This window comes from Salvelinus sp. IW2-2015, linkage group LG32, assembly GCF_002910315.2.
Source record: "Salvelinus sp. IW2-2015 linkage group LG32, ASM291031v2, whole genome shotgun sequence".
NCBI classification, from domain to species: Eukaryota; Metazoa; Chordata; class Actinopteri; order Salmoniformes; family Salmonidae; genus Salvelinus; species Salvelinus sp. IW2-2015.
Genome location: NC_036871.1, coordinates 9,538,918 through 9,561,797, shown reverse-complemented (window position 1 = coordinate 9,561,797; position 22,880 = coordinate 9,538,918). Strand labels below are relative to the sequence as shown.

Sequence of the window (22,880 nt, the reverse complement as noted above, 5' to 3'; positions counted from 1 at the left end):
CCAAAAAATTGCATTCATTATAATCCACATAATAATTCACATTTCCTGTTGGTGCAGGATTATTTTCCTGCTGTAGCAAACTGGCTCAAATTAAGATCTTACATCTGTACAGTACCAAGTTTCTACTTGCTGACATCGCTATAACCAGAAACTAGTTGGCATACAACCGGGAAATAACATCACTATCACGTCCCATGCCAAATTTAGCCTGCTGGCAAAGATAATAGATATTTAATTCAGTGTAATGACAGTGGTTTGACATCTTGTGACACAGTGAAGTTTGGTACAAGTTGAACTCACCTGAGTGGGGCACTGGACACAGTGAAGCGGGGTTTGGGTTGTACATAAGTGGATGGTAGTGGTGTTGAGTGACCTGAAAACACGTGTCCATCATTTCATAATTAATTGAAGATCAGATCAAAATTACCAATCAAACTGTAATTGATGAACAGAGGGTTGGGGTCAATTATATTTCAATTCAGTCAGTTCAGGAAGGAAAGTGAAATTCTGATTTCAATTCCAATTTTTCTTAATTATTTTCAATGAGGAAGAATTGGAATGAATGTTACTTCCTGAATTGACTGAATTGAAATGAAATTGACTCCAACCCTGGATGTTCTGTAGTAGAATACCTTTCAGCCTGTCACGGTCCATCCCCTGAGTTTTAGCTACAGTGGTGCATGATGTCTCACTGGCGTGAACTAAGTTGTCGTCGTCAAAATCATCCCATTCGTCTCCCAGGTCAAAGGTCACGCTGGGGGTGTGTGACGACGAGAGGAAGCCACTGTCATCGGTCAAGTCTACGATGGGACTCGGAGAGTAACTCCTGCTCTGGCTTTGGGGAGTGCTGTAACCGCTAGTCTGGCTTTGGGGGGTATTGTGACTCTGGGTTTCCTCCCTACTCTGGTTTTGAAGGGGAAAATGACTTTGGGGGTAACCCATGCTATGGGTTTGGTGGGTGCTGTGGCTCTGTGGGTAACCAGTGCTCTGGCTTTGAGTAGTGCTGTGGCTTTGGGAGTAACCCATGCCCTGGCTTTGGGGGGTGCTGTGGCTGAGTGACCCTCCGTTGTAGGCACTGGGTTTCCTCCACATTGAGGTGCCTGAAAACATAGATGTTGATGTAAAATGTATGTCTGTTTGCAGTGTTTGAAGTAAGTAGTCTACTGGAAAATAATATGTGCAAACAGTATTGAATCTACAAGGGAGTACGACTTGGAATCATGGGACATGATTGTAAAAAAAGTTTTAGTAACTGAGAAGTCCTACTTTGTGACTCTGTAGGGGTTTGAATAGGTGGTGGTTCCTCTTCTCCCATTGTCTGATATATGTCTTCCAGGTAGTCATTATACTCTGTAGAGAGATATCTTTTGAGTTACTCCTCTCAAGTGTCCATTAACTACCATTACTTTTCCACAACGCTGTATAGAAGGTACGAGCCTCTAACAGGGATGGGAAACTGGCAGCCCGCATGGCCCCTCTTTTGACGATCAATTTCCCCCCAAAAATGAATAATTCATAGAAATATGTTAAGGATTAGAATACTAGAATACTAGAGGTGGAAAAAGTACCCAATTGTCATACTTGAGTAAAAGTAAAGATTTCTTAAAAGAAAATAACTAAATTAAAAGTGAAAATCACCCAGTAAAATACTACTCGAGTAAAAGTCTAAAAGTATTTGGTTTTAAATATACATGTACTTAAGTATCAAAAGTAAATGTAATTGCAAAAATATACTTAAGTATCAAAAGTAAAAGTATAAATAATTTCAAATTGCTTATATTAAGCAAACCAGCTGGCACCATTATCTAGTTTTTTAAATTTACAGATAGCCAGGGGCACAATACAACACGCAGACATAAATTACAAACAAAGTTTAGTGAGTCCACCAGATCAGAGGCAGTAGTGATGACCAGGGATGTTCTCTTGATAAGTGCGTGAATTGGACCATTTTCCTGTCCAGCTAAGCATTCATAATGTAATGAGTGAGTACTTTTGGGTGTCAGGGAAATTGTATGGAGTAAAAAGTACATTATTTTCATTAGGTATGTAGTGAAGTAAAAGTAGTCAAAAATATAAATAGTAAAGAGTTACAACAGTAGAATACACAAGGTGCAATTTTTTACATTTGGTTGTGCATCAGCAGCTTTTCTCTTGTTATGCCAGTCACTGAAAGCAAAGAAAATGTATACTGAACAAAAAAATAAACACAACATGTAAATTGTTGGTCGCATCTTTCGTGAGCTGAAATAAAAGATCCCAGAAATGTTTCTCACATTTTGTGCACACATTCTTTTTTTTTTACATCACTGTTAGTGAGCATTTTTCCTTTGTCAAGATAATCCATCCACCTGACACTTGTGGCATATCAACAAGCTGATTAAACGGCATGATCATTAGAGAGGTGCAACTTGTGCTGGGGACAATAAAAGGCCACTAAAATGTGCAGTTTTCTCACACAACACAATGCCACAGATGTCTCAAGTTTTGAGGGAGTGTGCAATTGGCATGCTGACTGCAGGAATGTCCACCAGAGCTGTTGGTAGAGAAATTAACATTCAATTCCACCTCCAATGGTGTTTTACAGAATTTGGCAATACGTCCAACTGGCCTCACAACCGCAGACCACCTGTAACCACGCCAGCCCAGGACCTCTACATCCGGCTTCTTCACCTGCGGGATCGTATGAGACCAGTCACCCGGACAGCTGATGAAACTGAGGAGTATTTCTGTCTGTAATAAAGCCCTTTTGTGGGGRAAAAAATATTCTGAGTGGCTGGTCCTGGCTCCCTAGTGGGTGGTCCTGGCTCCCAAGTGGGTGGGCATGGCTGTGCCCCTGGCCAATCATGTGAAATCCATAGATTAGGGCCTAATGAATTTATTTCAATTGACTGATTTCCTTATATGAACTGTAACTCGTTGAACTCGTTGAACTTGTTGCAGGTTGTGTTTATATTTTTGTTCAGTATAGATTGGTAAGTTAGTGGAAAGCTATCTAAACTTGTAGTAATCATGGTCAAATTACCCACCGGGGGACCCCAATTGATGTTGCTAGTTACTTTCACTCAGATATCGTATTAAAAACTCCAAATATTTCTCTACGCCCATGGCAAAATGTGTAGGATTGCAGGAAATGAACTCTAAAACTTCAATTTTTTATCTCACTGTCGATCTCACTAAAAAATTTTGCTTGCAAGGTATGGTGAGGGACCACACAACAAAATGTTGCTTGGGGACCCCAAAARGCTAGGGCCAGCTCTGACTGCATGTGTGGGTATGGATGAGGGTACGCAGACCCACGAGCCACTGCGTCCCCTCATGATGAGTTCAGATTTTTTGTGGCCCCCACCCCCATCAAAGTTGCTCATCTCTGCTCTAGAAGCATTCTGATACTAAACCTACCATGGTCATAGTTCTCAAGATATGCCATCTCTTGGGGCGTTGCGAAGTCCTCAGCTGATTCCACACTCTGTTGTATTGCTGAAGCGCCATAATGATTACCTACATACCTTCAAAACATTTTAAGAAAAGATGAGGACAGTGTCAGATACAGTTTGCATCGGTAATCAATTAACTCCAACCTGATGAACTGTATGTTTTGGATGTGGAAAAAGAGTGTACGTACCTGCAAGCAGCAGGCGTATAAGAAAATTGATGAATGTTCGTAGCCCCAGTCCCACCACTCATTCTCATCTAAAGGAACAAGCAACAGGCAGACAAAACACAAATTCAGTTGACACATAAAACATTTTAAAAAGCTAAAACATCTTACGCCTTTGATTTCAATGCGTGATTTATGCCAAAGTATGAATGAGTCTTGTGTGAGTCTCTTAAGTTAGAATTCAGCCCAAAGGGGTTATATTTTAAAGGACTGCTGCAGTTCTTGTCAGTTGTTCTCTCACTTTGAGGCGTTTGACTGGAGTCTCCGTCAGTGTGTCACTCCTGGTCTTCAGGTCTTGGAGGTAGGAAGAGAAACTCGAATGCTGATTCATAGGCCTCCTCAGAACCACTGGCACTCCATTTTGACCTGGGAAACATAATTAGGAGGATCTGAAAATACAGCGCCTTCAGGAAGTTGACCCCTTGACCTTTTCTACATTTTGTTGTGTTACAGCATGAATAAAAAATGTATTCATTTTAATATTTTTGTCACTGGCCTACACACAATAATAGCCCGTTATATCAAAGTGGAATGACTGTGTTTTTAGAAAGGTTTACTCAATATGTCAATAAGTATTAAACCCCTTTGTTTTACGGCAAGCCTAAATAAGTTCAGGTGTAAAAATGTGCTTAACAAGTCACATAATAAGTTGCATGGACTCACTCTGTGTGCAGTAAGTGTTTACCATGATTGCTGAATGACTACCTCATCTCTGTACCCCACACATACAATTATGTGTAAGGTCCTTCAGATGAGCAGTGAATTTGAAAATCAGATTCAACCACAAAGACCAGGAACGTTTTCCAATGCCTCACAAAGAAGGGCACCTACTGGTAGATGGGTAAAAATAAAAAAAGCAGACATTGAATATCTCTTTGAACATGGTGAAGTTATTAATTACACTTTGGATGGTGTATCAATACACTGAGTCACTACAAAGATACAGGTGTCCTTCCTAACTCAGTTGCCGGAGAGGAAGGAAACCGCTCAGGGATTTCACCATGAGGCCAATGGTGACTTTAAAACAGCTACAGAGTTTAATGGCTGTGATATGAGAGAACTGAGGATGGATCAACAACGTTGTAGTTACTCCACAATACTAACCTAATTGACAGAGTGAAAAGAAGTAAGCCTGTACAGAATACAAATATTCCAAAACATGCATTCTGTTAGCAACAAGGCACTAAAGTAATACTGCAAAAAATGTGGCAAAGCAATTAAGTTCTTGTCCTGACTACAAAGTGTTATGTTTGGGGCAAATCCAATACAACACATTAGGGAGTACCTCTCTCCACATTTTCAAGCACAGTGGTGGCTGCATCATGTTATGGGTATGCTTGTAATCGTTAAGGACTAAGCACAGGCAAAATCCTAGAGGAAAACCTGGTTCAGTCTGCATTCCACCAGACACTGGGAGATTAATTTAACTTTCAGCAGGACAATAACCTACAACTGTCACGTTCGTCATATGAATCGGAACAAGGCGCCGCGTGGTATGCGTACATTCTTCTTTATTAAAGAAAGAACACTGAACAAACTAACAAAACGAACGAAACGTGAAGCTATATGAAATAGTGCAGACAGGCAACTACACATAGACAAGAACCCACAAACACCAAAGGGAAATGGCTACCTAAATATGATCCCCAATCAGAGACAACGACAAACAGCTGCCTCTGATTGGGAACCATATCAGGCCACCATAAACATACAAATACCTAGACCTACAAAACCCTAGACATACAAAAACCCTAGACAATACAAAACCCCTAGACAATACAAAAACTAGCGTATCCACCCTAGTCACACCCTGACCTAACCAAAATATAAAGAAAACAGAGATATCTCAGGTCAGGGCGTAACAACAACACAAGGCCAAATCTACACTGGAGCTGCTTACCAAGAAGACAGTGAATGTTCCTGAGTGGGCGAGTTGAAAATCTATGTCAATTTGACAGAGCTTGAAGAGTTTTGAAAATAATACATGGGTAAATGTTGCACAATCCAGGTGTGGAAAGCTCTTAGAACTCACCCAGAAAGACCCACAGCTGTAATCAGTACCAAATGTGCTTCTACAAAGTATTAACTCAGGGGTGTGAACACTTCTGTATTTAACTTTCAATACATTTGCAAAAATTTCTAAAAACATATTTTCACTGTCRTTATGGGGTAGTGTGTGTAAATTGATGAGAAAAAAATGAATGTAATCAATTTTGAATTCAGGCTGTAAAACAACAAAATGTGGAAAAAGTCATGGGGTATGAATAGTTTCTGAAGGCACTGTACACTATAATACTTTAATCAAACATTTTAATTATTTTAAGTGTCAATTGAGCAATGGAATGGACAGTTTTTGAGGACTAAAAACTTGTCTCACAGCAGTCGTGGCCACACTGATCCTTGTTTTTGCAGAAGTGGTTACATTGTCTTTTGCCTGGAACTGGTTGTGAGGAACCGGAATTTCAGCGGGGAAAAAAAGATATAGCACATTTTGTTTCAAAACAACAACAAAAACAGTCCTGTGAGTCTGCAAGTACAACTTAGTAATAGCTCAAAGCATTCTAATGTTTGGTGTAAAATCAGCCTACCCTTTTCTGTGGATGTGGAGGTTCTCTTCTGTGCCGTAGCCTGTGTTTGCTGACCTGTTGGCTGTATTCTCTGTGTTGCACCCTGTGATCTCTGAGCGTTAGCCTGTGCTATTTGCATCGTGTCATGTTGCTCAGGTGTGAGTGATTCACCTCCGTACCTCTTTGGTCCAGAGTAGAAGGCACTAAACTTCTGCTGAATGTCCAACCCCACTGCAGAGATGAACATCTCAACGTAGTTAATAGGTGTATATTCTTACTTTTTACAATTCTGACTGAAACAATTTCATTCGACTTAAACTGCCTTTTAGAAGTTTTATGTAGTTTGTACAAGTCTATTTTGAACAATAACAAATGTAAAATGCTGATAGTTAACTAACTGACCGTATTCTGAGCTGATTAGATTCACGCTGATCTCCTCTCCTTTGAAGGCTTTCGCCACTTCGATCTTCTTTGACCAGTTTCCCGACTTCAACAGCATCAAGTCTCTGGATGAACACACAATACAGTCGCTCTCCCTTACCTATTTCTTTCCCTTTCTTGTTCTCACTCTCTTCTGCTCTCTTTCCTTCACTGTTTTCCTTGTATGAGTGTATGACGGTAACATTTTACTTAAAGCCTGCAGGTACAATGCTTTCTAACTTGTTATAAGCATGTATGACCCTTTAAAATATTTTATAATACACTTTTAATATGTTCTGTCTCTACCTACAAGCTTTAGGTAAAGTGTGTCTCTATGCATGTGTGTATCAGGTTGTGTCTGTGTGTGACGACATTTCTGGAAATGCCAGTCCTAATCTTTACGTGAGTTTTTGCAGGAAGACCACGTTGTTGTCACAGTCCCCGATGATCATTGTGACATAGTGGTGGTCATGAGTGGTTCTCTTTGACAGTAGCTGTTCGTGGTTTTTCACATTCACGGTCACGGCAATCTCTGCAGTGGCGATGTTGTATCTTGGAAGCTAAAAAGTGAAAAATAAAAATGAAATGAAAGCTTGTTGGGGAGATGTATTCCTTTATCAGTAATTGAAAGCTCCTGTGATGTTAAATGATATAAGTATGGAAAATATTCTGCTATGTCCTGCTACCAAATATTTCTATAACGATTCACCTTGATGACCATTTCCGTTCAAACTACAATTCCACCAAAGCAAACCTTTTTACCTGCTCCAAACTAACTTCATACTTGGGTAAATTGATGACAGCGTCTCTGATTTGGTTTCCAAACGGAGGATGTCTGTTGACAATCTAGAAAACGTAAACAGACAACAAATATTTGCTTTAATTGTACGTGAAAGCACATTGTGACAACTGTCGATGTAAAAAGGTCTTTAAGCAAAACATTTAACTGACTGATTTGATCGAAAGCCGTGACACTGCATGTTGGTCTCAGGGGAAATGTCAATAAACCATTTGGAGGTATCGAGACAACAGTGGTGTTTAATGACTTTGTAGTTACAGTCATTCTCAGTTGATGCTATTCTCACCAGCTCCAGTTCCCTGGCGTTGGTCTGCTCTATCTTGTTGAAGGTGGTGAGCCCAGCATTCACCATGGCCGTCGACAGAGACAACCCTGGATCAGATATCTGTGTTGTTACAGCCATATATATAAAATTATATTATAAATAAAATCAATTTTTTTAGCATCTCAATCTCAGTGTCATCATATGTCTATGGTTACAGCAATTTTCATGACTTTCATTTGTCTGGGAATAAAATCAGTTGGTCAATGGGTTTTTAAAAGGCCTTGGCTGCGGATCCGGCATCTGCATACCGACCATTTGATCTCAATCAGTTTGATGGCGATACGCATTTAGATCTTCTTGAGATACACAGTGTTGCTTCGAAGTAGCCTACAGTGTCTTTGCGAATGATGTACAGTGAGCGAATTCCGGAGCAGATGGTGTTAACAAACTGTAGCTTAGCCGAGTATTGGCTGTTGAGTATTGGCCACACGAGAGAAAATGCTTACAGTGAAATGCTTACAGTCTTCCAGTAATGTTACACTATGCTATTATGTTGGGTTCTGTTATGTAGAATACTATCTTTATGTGACCTTGCAGACATTGATTCAGCTTTGATCTAGYTTGACTAAACAAGCCCCATTCGCCTGAGTAGCCTGTTCTCTGTGCGTAAAGTAGAGAATATATAAATGCGCAGGAGAAAAAAAAAGTTGGATCCGCAGCCACTCCGTTTGTAAAAGGGGTGTCTGAGAGTGGAGGCTGGTAAGGGGAGGAAAACTTACAATAATATCTGGAGGAGCGAAAGGATTGGCATCAAACACGTGGAAACTATGCGTTTTCTGTATTTGATACCATTCCATTATTCCGCGTCCAGCCATTACCACGAGCCCGTTCTCCGCAATTAAGGTGTCACCAACCTCCTGTGGTCTCATAGCAACAGTAGGATAACCTACTACTGTTCTACAAGCATTGACAGTATTTTGCACACATGTTCTGTATTCATTGACAGTATTCTATGTCTTCTTACCTATTTTCTCCAGCTGCTTTGAGATGTAAGGAGAGTCCTCCCACAGCTTGGCCCTGAAGCATTTGGCCAGTATCAGGGAGTTGAGTAGAGCAGAGAAGCCTGTCTTGGAGCGCTGGTTTAGGAACTCTGCCAAGCCTAATGTAGTTCAAAACACATAGACAATATCTAACTGAAGAGTGTTTTCAAGCGAAGGTTGTCTATCAAATGAGGCTCACTGCTAATCATCTACTGTTAACGTGAAGTGATTGATGACTTACACCTGCTGATTCGGACTCCATTTCTGAAGATTCTCCCTGTGTCCTGTGCAAGTCCAAACTCTTGGATTGGAATAGAGCCAAACTGGGCTTGAATCAAACTGAGGGGGAAGACCGGTAGAGAGACAGAAGGGATGAATCTCAAAGGTCTTTCCTTGATTCCTCATGTGCCTAATTCCTTGTCTCCGCCTCAAAACGCAAGGGAGGAAAAGACCCAAGGTTCAAGGAAAGACTTTTGAGATTCACCCAAAGAGAATACATGGCCTTCTCCAATGTCACCCTCCATTTTCTCATGCTGGTACACTGTAGGGGTCTCTGCTTGACCTACCAGTTCACCTTCATCTCTTTGTTTTTGATCTTTCCCTCCATGGGATACCTGGATAAACAAAAGCCCAGATATCAGCATTTACACCATCTTTAGGGCATTTTATTGGAATATCATTTACTGAATTCCACTATAACCTGATAGTGATCCTGTTCTTGTCCTTGTTCAAAGTGTTCAGGGTTCTCTTCTCGTTCACTCTCAGCTGCACGTCAGTGAACTCTCTGCCCTTCACCATCAATTCTATCTGTGTGAAGAAGACCCAGCTTCCATTTGAGTGGAATACAGAATCTACTCAACTCATCTATTCGAATTTCCTGTGTAACAAACAACACAATACAGAAACTCAATATAAACAGTGTATAATGAGAGACGCTACAGTGTTACTGTATACCTACCAGCTCAGGTAAGGTCTCAGTGCCAGTCACCTTGCTGAACTGCTTCATGGTGTCAAACGCAACACAGTACCTTGCCATCAGCCTGCCTGCCTCTGTACGGGATGAACACAGTTACACGTCAAGAAAATAACAGATTTCAATTAACGGCTTTGGGATGCTGGAAAGCACATGCAAGTTTCGGGCAAGTCTATGGGTCAAATGTCCCCTTCCCCTGACGAAATTCAAAATATGCCAACACCTGCGAAATCGTGATTTGTCCAAATAACCAGTGATGAAAAACCCAAGCCCCGGAACAAATGCAGCTCGATCTCACGCATCCTGTTGTATCATGACAGGTCTACGGTGCCATTTAAGTTTACCTAGTCTGTCCACAAGAGATTAAGGAGACATCCATCTGCATCATTGAATAACACCAAACATGTACAGGGTTTGTAAGTTGTTTTACACTTCTGATGATAAACAGTAACAAACAGTAACAAACAGTAAATGGCCATAGTAGCCTCTTGAACCAAAATGGTCAGCCTCTCTCAACCTGTAGCTTTGATGTTAACATCCTCATCCATGGAGATCAGACCAATGGAGGCCAGGGAATGCAAGTTCTTCAGACAGAGCTCTGAAGCAGGATGGGGAGAGAGATTCTTCAGTCACACAAATGCTATCGTGATGGAGATATTCTGTCTTCTCAGATAAGAAGTCCATATAACAAAGAAAAAAACAGCAATGCCATACCTTGCAATTTGGCTTCGATTCCACACCGGTCCAAGTCAGTGGAAAAGCCTGCATAAAACGCACGGACAGTAAGTTGTTTTCTCCTCATGTACAGTACCAGTCAAGAGTGTGCAAAGCTGTCATCAAAGCAAAGGGTGGCTACTTTGAAGAATCTCAAATATAAAAAATATTTTCATTTGTTTAACACATTTTTTGGTTACTACATGACGCCATTTGTGTTATTTCATAGTGTTGATGTCTTCACTATTATTCTACAATGTAGAAAATAGTAAAAAATAAAGAAAACCCCTTGAATGAGTAGGTGTGTCCAAACTTTTGACTGGTACTGTATGTCCTCAGGTCTTTTGAGCAACTGTTTGACACTATGTTGTGAGATGTAAGCACAGGCTAATAACTGTAATGTAATAGACTAGCATCCATGCTAATGCTGTACATTTGCTGGCTAATACTAATAGAGACCGGGGTCTGTCCAGTGTCTCCTTTTCCCTGACCATAGTGTCTGGGGTTCTTCAGAGCTCGGATGTAGAGGAAGCTGGAGCGGATCCAGTCCAGGGCCATGTTGACGTCTGAGATGGTGTGGAGGACAATCTCAGCGTTCAGGTGCTCCACCAGGTGGGTATGCAGGCTGAGTGGTCAAACAATAGGACATCACCATCACCATCATCTACACAAGTAGCATATACAGTTGAAGTCGGAAGTGTAGATACACCTTAGTCAAATACATTTAAACTCAGTTTTTCACAATTCCTGACATTTAATCCCAGTAAGAATTCCCTGCCTTAGGTCAGTTAGGATCACCACTTTATTTTGAGAATGTGAAATGACAGAATAATAGTAGAGAGAATTATTTTTTTCAGCTTTTATTTATTTGATCACATTCCCAGTGGGTCAGAAGTTTACATACACTCAATTAGTGTTTGGTAGCATTACCTTTAAATTGTTTAACTTGGGTCAAACATTTTGGGTAGCCTTCCACAAGCTTCTCACAATAAATTGGGTGAATTGTGGCCCATTCTTCCTGACAGAGCTGGTGTAACTGAGTCAGGTTTGTAGGCCTCCTTGCTGCACACGCTTTTTCAGTTCTGCACACACATTTTCTATAGGCTTGAGGTCAGGGCTTTGTGATGGCCACTCCAATACCTTGACTTTGTTGTCCTTAAGCCATAACTTTGGAAGTATGCTTGGGGTCATTGTCCATTTGGAAGACCCATTTGCGACCAAGCTTTAACTTCCTGTCTGATGTCTTGAGATGTTGCTTCAAAATAAAAATAATTTCCCTCCCTCATGATGCCATCTATTTTGTGAAGTGCACCAGTCCCTCCTGCAGCAAAGCACCCTCACAACATGATGCTGCCACCCCCGTGCTTCACGGATGGGATGGTGTTCTTCGGCTTGCAAGCCTCCCCTTTCTCCTCCAAACATAACGATGGTCATTATGGCCAAACAGTTCTATTTTTGTTTCATCAGACCAGAGGACATTTCTCCAAAAAGTATGATCTTTGCCCCCATGTGCAGTTGCAAACCCTAGTCTGGCTCTTTTATGGCGGTTTTGGAGCAGTGGCTTCTTCCTTGCTGAGTGGCCTTTCAGGTTAGGTCGATATAGGACTCGTTTTACTATATGTTTTACTATACTAGATACAGATATTTTTGCACCTGTTTCCTCCAGCATCTTCACAAGGTCCTTTGCTGTTGTTCTGGGATTGATTTGCACTTTTTGCACCAAAGTACGTTCATCTCTAGGAGACAGAATGCGTCTCCTTCCTGAGCGGTATGACGGCTGCGTGGTCCATGGTGTTTATACTTGCGTACTATTGTTTGTACAGATGAACGTGGTACCTTCAGGCGTTTGGAAATTGCTCCCAATGATGAACCAGACATGTGGAGGTCTACAATTTTTTTCCTGAGGTCTCGGCTGATTTCTTTTGATTTTCCCATGACGTCAAGCAAAGAGGCACTGAGTTTGAAGGCAGGCCTTGAAATACATCCACAGGTAAACCTCCAATTGACTCAAATAATGTCAATTAGCTTATCAGAAGCTTCTAAAGCCATGACATCATTTTCTGGAATTTTCCAAAATGTTTAAAGGCACAGTCAACTTAGTGTATGTAAACTTCTGACCCACTGGAATTGTGATACAGTGAATTATAAGTGAAATAATCTGTCTGTAAACAATTGTTGGAAAAATGACTTGTGTCATGCACAAAGTAGATGTCCTAACCGACTTGCCAAAACTATAGTTTGTTAACAAGAAATCTGTGGAGTGGTTGAAAAACAAGGTTTAATGACTCCAACCTAAGTGTATGTAAACTTCCGACTTCAACTGTAAATTCATGTAACACAAAATTAAGTCGAATGAGGTTTTGGTGGTCTTGGAAAATGTAAATGTCCCCATACCTGCTTTCGATGATTTCCGCTCCATTCATGAACTGCATGTACTTGTCTTTGGTTTGAGTCTTGGTCATGATCACTGCGGTCGCTGATGTATCAAACTAGAGAGGAGACATCGAAGGCAAAGCTGTAGAWAGAGGTTATGCTTTTTGCGAGCGATACACAAACAGTTCACAAAGCAACTGAAAAGGTGCAAAAAGGGCTGTTTTAAGACTGGGCACTTGTACAGTACACTGATGAGCTAAGCATGCTGGGAGTCTGGTACTACTTGAGGGTTTGTCTGTGCTCCGTACCTGTGGCCGGCCTGCTCGGCCAATCATCTGCAGCATGTCGGCCTCGCTGTACTCCTCACAGACGCCCCCGATGTAGTGCATGGTGGACTTGATTACCACCAGGTGGGCTGGCAGGTTCACCCCCATCGCCAGAGTACTAGTTGTAACTGAGACATTTCCCCAATAACTTCACACAATGTTTCTTTGGTATTTCATATTACATAAACATGTGCCATGACAATGTTAAGGTCAATAATGTTTCTGATCCTAAAGTATGGAGGAAGATTGTCGGTAAAGGATACACTAAATATAGGCTGAGATAACGAAAAGCTTTTCTATATTTAGCCACATCCACAGTATATTATAGACACTAGTATAGACACTAATCTTTATTAAACCCTCTATACTGGCATGACTGTGACTGGTAACACATATGGTTGGCCTGTAATGGAGGATAGAAGGGTCGTTCCACGAATAGAGTACATTTTAGGTAGTGTAACTTCATACAAAAAAAACATAACTATTCATTTAATCTCATTTTAACATTCTCTCATAAAGAGCAGATGTTCAACTTCATAAAAACATGCTTTCCCGTCTCAAGGGGTTAAATAAAATTACTTCAGCAAGTGCCATGAAACTAACTGGGTTGACCGTAACAGGGTTACAGTTTTCATCTTAAACCAGCCATAATCCCCTTGTGAAGCTTGTTGTGTGTAAGAGCTTAACAACAACAAAGAAAGATTTAATGTTTAAACATTTCTAGCCYATCTATCTATTGGAAGTGTTATTGTCGACGCGCTCAGTTTTCCACCACCAGAAAATTGCCAAAAAGAGTAGAACCAGCTTTGACTTATTCCACATTTTCCTGTGTTAAAGCCTGAATTCAAAATTGATTAAATATATGTTTTTTCCTCACCCATCTACACACAATACCCCATAATGAGAAAGTAAAACGTTTTTGAAATGTATTGAAAATTACATACATAAATATCTCATTTACATCAGTATGCACAGCCCTGAGTCAATACATGTTAGAATCACCTTTAGCAGCGATTACACCTGTGACTCATTCTGGGTAAGTCTCTTATAAGACCACACGTGGATTGTACAATATTTGGCAATCGTTTTTACCCAAATTCTTCAAATTGGTTGTTGATAATTCCTAGACAACCATTTTCAAGTCTTGACATAGATTGTTAAGCAGATTTATGTCAAAACTGTAACTCGGCCACTCGGGAACATTCACTGTCTTCTTGGTAAGCAACTCCACTGTAGATTTGGCCTTGTGTTGTAGGTTATTGTCCTGTGGAAAGGTGAATGAATCTCCCAGTGTCTGACGAACAGCAATTCAACTCTATAACTGTTTTAGCATGTACTCTATTCATGGAACGACCCAGATACTCACACAGCACAGGCAGGTCTCCCATGTTGAAGGCCTCCTCGATCCGCTTCCTGTCTGACACGTCAACTCCGGCGTGGTGGAAACCAACCCCAAACAACACCAAGTCTGGAAAAGAGAAAACACTGGGCTAGTAATTTCACACTTCTAACGCAAAAGTAGTTATATTCAAATCAATGAGCAATGTTTGCCTACATGGTACAGAAGAGAAGGAATATAAATTATTATAAATTCTCCACCGACCTCTGAGTTTTGAGTCCAGGAGAGAGTTTGCATAATTCACCAACCTACAAACAGAGGATTCCATCAATTCAATCAGATCAAACTAAACAGCAGGAAATTTGTATTGAATACCTGTACATCTGTAAATAATGAAAAGGGAAGTAGCTCAACCTTTGTTTGTGCTCAATACTCATGATGAACCTGGCATCCTTGGCCAGAACAGTGGCCGACTGCTGGACTCCTTTCCTTGTTGAACAAAACTGTAAAAATAAAAAATAAATCCTATGTGTGAAATATTAACAATGGCAATACTTACTGAAACGTATAAATATGGTACTGGTCAAGTCTAAATTTCAGAGACCCAAAGAGAGTTCCTCACAACAAGTGTTGGTTTCTGGTCCGAGTAGGTCTGGATGATGTTGGCCATCTTGTAGTTGAGTGACAGGTCGAACTTGAACTCAGTCTGGTTGCTGCTGCAGGGGAAACCCAGCACTACTTTCCTCAGTTTCACCGGTCTGTGACTCTCATCCATCTCCAGACAAGTAGCAGGGTCTCTGTCGTCACACAGCCAGTCTGCTATCTGCCATGCCAAACCATTGAACACAGTAAGGAGAAGTAATTTCTTCAAATAAATGCTCAGTTTAATGATAATCAGTAACTAGCAATACTATCGAGCTCCCACCTTCCCTATTTCCTATTCCCTTACTCTTTCTGAATAAGACAGGACTGCGGACATAATAACAACATAACAAGACACGGAGATGCATGTGTCGGAATGGCAAATGATGAACAGAAAGGGAAAGAATGACTATAGTGAAGGAAGTCTCTTTAGAGTATTTGCATATGGCCAAAGTGTGACATCACCCCTCTTTGACCCTCAGCCACTTACATCCTTGGTATTGGGGATGGTGGCAGAGACGGCCACAAATCTCATGGAGAGGTCCTCCTGAGGGTTCTCTGCTGCACGGTAGGCATGGACCGCCTTCATCCTGCTCACCACCACCTCTAGTGTAGCTCCACGCATAGGGTCCTTCACCACGTGCACCTAGAAACACAGAGCCAAGATGGATTATATTTAGTTGTCAATGTAACACATGTATAACACAATAATAAACAGATATGCTCAGTACAATGACAAATCAAGAAACAATAGATCACCATTTTTTATTTAAAAATGTTCTATAGGACAGTGAAGAGGAGACAGTAAAGGWAGGAGAGATTGCGAGTCAAAAGGGCAGTGGAACATCTGGTTATGCAGGCTGTAAATGTGTGCTGGGGTCCGTGGTTTTAACCGCTGGACCACACAAGCCACACTAGAGGGCTTCCAGTTGACATACGATGCCTCCTGGCGGCCATATTGGAAGACCACCAAATTAATTCCKTCAACAGCCGAGTTGCTACCCCAAACTGCACGATAACAGTGCCTAAAACTAGTTGATTCAACGGGGGGGAAATATGTTTGCAGATTCCCCGCAATCATGAAACACAATTGGTTACGCCAATGAGATAAGACTCAATCAAGAACTGTCAGAAATGCGAAGAAACCTTTTTGCCCGTCAATACCTGAATCCAGACAGCTCTCAGTACAGGGTCTGCTACGATCATTTCATCACTGGTAAATCAAGTCTGATCAATTTCGAATTTAGTTTAGCTGTTATGCTATCCAGGTGTTAACAACACTAAGTTAGCCAAAAGTAGCTAACTATATAGCTTATAGTCTAGCTATTAGCATGTGTAGAGTGAGTTTCAAGTTTTGGGGAAGCAATTAAAATTGTTCCACCATAAAAAGGCACCTTTATAACAAGGGATTGCATGCCTCTATCATTGCATTTGCAGACTATTGTACGTATACTATTCCTAATGTGATTAGTAGATTGGATAGTGATAATKTAGGCTATAAATAAACGCTTTTAGCACCGGAAAAATGTGGCCTTTGTTAAACATTTGATGCAATTCTTCTACACTTTATATGACTGGAGACATTAGCAGAATATTATTTGATACGATTGCCTACTCTACTGACAACAGATCAAGAAAAACGACCTTGTCTCGAATGCAACCATGTAATCTAAAATATGACACTAATTTGTTAAAAGCTTGATCCCTTCTAGCCATGACCATGAAAAGGGGAGATGCAACATATGACGTCCATATAGCCTGGAGGACAATTATTGACCAAAATAACTCCAGTGGTTATTATATATTCATATGATAACCCAATTATATTTTGTTGATAACTTTATTCATAAGAGGGAAAATGTATGGACATTAGCGCATAGGACAGACGCCTCAATGGGATAGGACAACCTGCCGTGTTGACTATTGGTTGTTCCATCCCAACAATAGATTTAATCTTTATCTGACACTAAAACACCTGAATGAATTAAACACAACCGAACAATTAAGAGCCCTGGTGGAATAGGTGACCTAAATAAGTGCTATTCTAACATCAGGAGTGCTTTTAATTGGTTACTGTATGAGCGGTGCTGCAGCAGCATCAGCTTCTACTACTTCTTTAGGAAACATCCCTCAGTTATACGAGATGGTTGTCACATGCTGTGCTTTGGACAATTTCAATGATTCTGTTATGCCATTTGAGTAGAGCGCCTTCTCTTTGACGTCATGACAAAAGTGCCTCCTTAGACCATGTGGATATATAAAATGTAATTTGGAACGTGTAAAAGACTATTGTTTATGATATTGTAAACATACTGTACTTTAATAATAGGCTGTATTGTTGTATGGGTGAAATGAAAAGCGTTGTCATCAATGCTTTGACTAGCCCCATTGAATAAAATATATTTCTTATAGCCCAACAATTTTCTTTCTTTTACATTTTAAACACATTTAACAGAGACAATGTAATTGCTGTGGTAGCCACTCAGACCTTCTGGGAGAAAAGTATCTGGCATTGAACTTGGTGGTAGTAGTTGTGTGTGTTTGAAGCGAAGGATCCCATTATCTGCTTCCACAGAGATTACAAGGGTTGGATTTGCACAGCGCAAGGCATGTACAAAACTTAGTATAACTGATTAGCTTCATACATTGTCTACTGGTATTGTTTTTAAATTGAGAACAAAGAGCTGAACAATATGTAAACAATGTGTGAGTTAAGCTATTCTCTGCTTCAGATGCACAATGTCAAGGGGTGCATTGCAAATGCCCATAAGGCTAATGCCATCATACTGTAGGCCAGTGGTTCCCAACTCCGGTCCTCGAGTACCCCCAACAGCACAGTTTTTTGTAGCCCCAGACCAACACACCTATTTCAACTAATCATCAGGCCCTATGAATTGAATCAGGTATGGTTGTTCAGGACTAAAGCAAAAATATGTGCTGTTGGGACTGGAGGACTGAAGGATTGGAGTTGGGAAACCACTGTTGTAGGCATATAGCTGCATTGGCACTGCATGCCATTATCAGCTAAAAAATGGGTTCACATATCCTGAAAAAATTATGACAATCAAATAAAACTAATTGGAGAGCTTATGACTGAACAAAAAGGTACTGTTAATTTGAGAATACAACACAAACTAGAGACAGAGTCCCCTCCCTCTTTATTGCAGGATTGTGATCTGTGATTAATCAACATCGACACTAGTTATTCTTGAATAATAGTTAACTTAACAAGTAAAACAACTTTAAACACTTCAAAGAATCAACACTATTTCATATAAATGTCAAAGTGTACAAGTAAGCTAACTCATATGTAAAGGTTTGACATTTTAGTAACAAGCAGGCTATTACTATTAAAGCATAATTTCAAGGGAACAAAAAAAAGTCAATACCAGAAGTGGCTAACCTCGTTCCACTGACCCCTGATCTACTGGGTGAGCAGACTTCTGTTCCAGGCCAGCAATAGCACACTTGATTATTAACTAATTAGGTTCGATACATTGATGCTGTGTTTATCGCTCCCTATCCCAGTCTGTTGTCCCCACATGCTTCAAGATGGCTACCATTGTCCCTGTACCAAAGAAGGCAAAGATAACTGAACTAAATGACTACTGCCCCGTAGCACTCACTTCTGTCATCATGAAGTGTTTTGAGAGACTAGTCAAGGACCATATCACCTCCACCTTACCTGTCACCCTAGACCCACTTCAGTTTGCATACCGCCCCAACAGGTCCACAGACGACGCAATCGCCATCACACTGCCCTATCCCATCTGGACAAAAGGAATACCTATGTAAGAATGCTGTTCATTGACTACAGTTCAGCATTCAACACCATAGTAACCTCCAAGCTCATCATCAAGCTGGAGGCCCTGGTCTCAACCCCACCCTGTGAATTGGGTCCTGGACTTTCTGACGGGCCGCCCCCAGGTGGTGAAGGTAGGAAACAACATCTCCACTTCGCTGACCCTCAACACTGGGGCCCACAAGAGTGCGTGTTCACCCACGACTGCGTGGCCATGCACGCCTCCAACTCAATCATCAAGTTTGCAGACGACACAACAGTAGTGGGCTTGATCACCAACAACGAGACAGCCTACAGGGAGGAGGTGAAGGCACTCGGAGTGTGGTGTCAGGAAAACAACCTCTCACTCAACGTCAACAAAACAAAAGGAGATGATCTTGGACTTCAGGAAACAGCAGAGGGAGCACCCCCCTATCCACATCGAAGGGACAGCAGTGGAGAAGGTGGAAAGTTTTAAGTTCCTCGGCATACACATCACAGACAAACTGAAATGGTCCACAACACAGACAGTGTGGTGAAGAAGGCGCAACAACGCTTCTGCAACCTCAGGAGGCTGAATAAATTTGGCTTGTCACCAAAAACCCCGACAAACTTTGACAGATGCACAATCGAGAGCATCCTGTCGGGCTGTATCACAACTGCACCGCCCTCAACCACAATGCTCTCCAGAGGGTGGTGCGGTCTGCATAACGCATCACTGGGGGCAAACTACCTGCCCGCCATGACACTTACAGGAAGGCCAAAAAGATCATCAAGGAAATCAACCACCCGAGCCACTGCCTGTTCACACCGCTACCATCTGGAAGGCTGATGCGGGAGCACAAAAAAAGGCTCTGATGACACCTCCCTCAATGGATCCGTCCACATCTTCACCACTGGCTCTGCCACTTGGGTGGGGGACAAATGACTGGTTGGATGAGATATCTTGCAGTGACATGCCAAACTGCCACTTTACAGAAATAGCTCGCCACAAGGTTAGAATGTGGCTCAGCGCTAAAGCTGACCTGGTCCCGAAAAGAGTATATAAGGAGAATGCCTTCATTAAGAGGGCATGGTAGTGCTACTTGACTTATCACTGAACTCGTGATACTTCAAACTACCATCAACCTAAAAGGTAATATCTGACTTTCATACTCTAGAAAAATTGTACCTCTTGACTTCTGATTTCTGAACGAGACTGAGTCAACTACCCTATACACTCCTCGCGCTGAATATATCCACCTAATAGGAGTGGATGAATAGCGTCAGTGGTGAAGGGTCTTGTTCTCGAACCGTCTCTTCACTAATTAGTAAATCATAGTGCAACTTCTAGTAGGAGAAACAGATGCATATCAGACTTTCATACTCTAGAACAATTGTATCTTTTGACCGCTGGTTTTTGGGCGAGACCTACTGAGACAAATACCCTGTACACTCTTAGTGGTGTTACAAAGGGTTTTGATCTACGATAGCAGTCTCGTTACTAATCAGAAAAAATATACAAAAAAGGTCATAGTACAATTAGTAGCAGGAGAAACAGATACTGAAGTAATTGCCTATACCGGTAGAGCAATTGTGAGTTGAAGAACATACGGTACTCTCTGGGAATCAACCAGGTCAACCTACGCTAAGGTAATTAGCCCCTTGTTGTAATACATATACAGTGGGGAGAACAAGTATTTGATACACTGCCGATTTTGCAGGTTTTCCTACTTACAAAGCATGTAGAGGTCTGTAATTTTTATCATAGGTACACTTCAACTATGAGAGACGGAATCTAAAACAAAAATCCAGAAAATCACATTGTATGATTTTTAAGTAATTAATTTGCATTTTATTGCATGACATAAGTATTTGATACATCAGAAAAGCAGAACTTAATATTTGTACAGAAACTTTGTTTGCAATTACAGAGATCATCACGTTTCCTGTAGTTCTTGACTAGGTTTGCCACACACTGCAACAGGGATTTTGGCCCACTCCCTCCTACAGATTTCTCCAGATCCTTAGGTTCGGGGCTGTCGCTGGGCAATACGGAGTTTCAGCTCCCTCCAAAGATTTTCTATTGGGTTCAGGTCTGGAGACTGGCCTAGGCCACTCCAGGACCTTGAGATGCTTCTTACGGAGCCACTCCTTAGTTGCCGATGGCTGTGGCTTCTCGTGTCGTTGTCATGCTGGAAGACCAAGCCACGACCCATCTTCAATGCTCTTACTGAGGGAGGAGGTTGTTGGCGCAAGATCTCGCGATACATGGCCCCATCCATCCTCCCTCCAATACGGTGCAGTCGTCCTGTCCCTTTGCAGAAAAGCATCCCAAAGAATGATGTTTCCACTCCATGCTTCATGGTTGGGATGGTGTTCTTGGGGGTTGTACTCATACTTCTTCTTCCTCCAAACACGGCGAGTGGAGTTAGACCAAAAAGCTCTATTTTTGTCTCATCAGACCACATGACGCTTCTCATTCTCCTCTGGATCATCCAGATGGTCATTGGCAACTTCCAGACAGGCCTGGACATGCACTGGTTAAGCAGGGGGACCTTGCGTGGCGCTGCAGGATTTTAATCCATGACGGCGTAGTGCTGTTCACTAATGGTTTTCTTTGGAGCTGTGGTCCCAGCTTCTTCAGGTCATTGACCAGGTCCTGCCGCTGTAGTTCTGGGGCTGATCCTCACCTTCTCATGATCATTGATGCCCCACGAGGTGAATCTTGCATGGAGCCCAGACCCGAGGGTGATTGACCGTCATCTTGACCTTCTTCCATTTTCTAATAATGCGCGCAAGCAGTTGTTTCCTTCTCACCAAGCTGCTTGCCTATTGTCCTGTAGCCCATCCCAGCCTTGTGCAGGTCTACAATTTGATCCCTGATGTCCTTACACAGCTCTCTGGTCTTGGCCATTGTGGAGAGGTTGGAATCTGTTTGATTGAGTGTGTGGACAGGTGTCTTTTATACAGGGTAGAGGTTCAAACAGGTGCAGTTAATACAGGTATGAGTGGAGAACAGGAGGGCTTCTTAAAGAAAAACTAAGCAGGTCTGTGGAGCCGGAATTCTTACTGGTTGGTAGGTGATCAAATACTTATGTCATGCAATAAAATGCAAATTAATTATTTAATCATACAATGTGAGTTTCTGGATTTTGTTTTAGATTCCGTCTCTCACAGTTGAAGTGTACTTGAATTAAAATTACAGACCTCTACATGTTTGTAAGTAGGAAAACCTGCAAAATCGGCAGTGTATCAAATACTTGTTCTCCCACTGTATAAGGCATTAATAGTAGTAAGTGTTTTGATGATGTTTGATGTTATAGTATTAAGTTGATGATGTTAAGGACGTAAAGAAACTGTAATAACGTGTACAACTGTGTGAATTGTAAACATTGAATAAAAAGTAGAAACTAGATCTAAAGCCCTATGGGAGAAACGCCTCTGACACTCCCAAATCTGGGAAATAGTCAGTTTCTACATAAGACAATTATACATGTGTGGAGAATAATCATTTTATTGTACAGATATCCTCTATTATATTAATTTCAAGTAGTATTAGTCCGACGACATAGACTGTAATATCGTAACCAAGTTTAGCTTGCGTGAGTCTAAGATATTAAGGGCATACAAAGGTGAAAGTGAAAGTAAACGAGAGGTACTCTGAGTCTGATTAATTTATCTAAGGATCCCGAAAAAGCTGACGGCACCACATAAGCGTAATCTTCCGAATAAGGGCAGGTACATAACCAGGTCGTCCGGCGGACCTGTGAGTCACCTGTTAGCCGGTGACATAAGAACTTGAGTGAGACGACTTGTAATCACTCTCGACGGGGTACTTAACGGTACTTATAGCCAAATCCCTACCGCGACAAGGCGAGGTCAGTAAGTGCATCAAAGCTGACTCGGGAGAACTGAAAACAGGTTCTCTCAAGGCATTAGACTGGTAACAGCAATCACTACCTCAGGGCTGCTGCCTACATCACTATCCACTTTAATAAATG

At 41.4% G+C, this 22,880-nt stretch overlaps 1 protein-coding gene across 2 annotated transcripts in view; it reads right to left on the bottom strand.

The window, feature by feature from the left end:
* LOC111957105 (probable ATP-dependent DNA helicase HFM1) overlaps positions 1-22,880 on the bottom strand; it is a 30,033-nt gene that overhangs the window by 1,125 nt on the left and 6,028 nt on the right. For both annotated transcript variants that reach the window (XM_023977838.2, XM_070436619.1), the window contains exons 12-38: positions 15,607-15,762; positions 15,097-15,297; positions 14,889-14,977; positions 14,739-14,782; positions 14,502-14,603; positions 13,118-13,263; positions 12,831-12,925; positions 10,928-11,061; positions 10,437-10,484; positions 10,240-10,320; positions 9,708-9,799; positions 9,450-9,556; positions 9,316-9,363; positions 8,991-9,088; positions 8,734-8,868; positions 7,731-7,816; positions 7,408-7,491; positions 7,048-7,205; positions 6,628-6,731; positions 6,247-6,456; positions 6,036-6,098; positions 3,900-4,024; positions 3,623-3,690; positions 3,400-3,506; positions 1,267-1,350; positions 633-1,100; positions 301-373 (exon numbers count right to left, since the gene is read on the bottom strand). In XM_023977838.2, the coding sequence (XP_023833606.1) occupies positions 301-373; positions 633-1,100; positions 1,267-1,350; positions 3,400-3,506; positions 3,623-3,690; positions 3,900-4,024; positions 6,036-6,098; positions 6,247-6,456; positions 6,628-6,731; positions 7,048-7,205; positions 7,408-7,491; positions 7,731-7,816; positions 8,734-8,868; positions 8,991-9,088; positions 9,316-9,363; positions 9,450-9,556; positions 9,708-9,799; positions 10,240-10,320; positions 10,437-10,484; positions 10,928-11,061; positions 12,831-12,925; positions 13,118-13,263; positions 14,502-14,603; positions 14,739-14,782; positions 14,889-14,977; positions 15,097-15,297; positions 15,607-15,762 (3,206 nt within the window). The remainder of the gene's footprint in view (positions 1-300; positions 374-632; positions 1,101-1,266; positions 1,351-3,399; positions 3,507-3,622; positions 3,691-3,899; positions 4,025-6,035; positions 6,099-6,246; positions 6,457-6,627; positions 6,732-7,047; positions 7,206-7,407; positions 7,492-7,730; positions 7,817-8,733; positions 8,869-8,990; positions 9,089-9,315; positions 9,364-9,449; positions 9,557-9,707; positions 9,800-10,239; positions 10,321-10,436; positions 10,485-10,927; positions 11,062-12,830; positions 12,926-13,117; positions 13,264-14,501; positions 14,604-14,738; positions 14,783-14,888; positions 14,978-15,096; positions 15,298-15,606; positions 15,763-22,880) is intronic.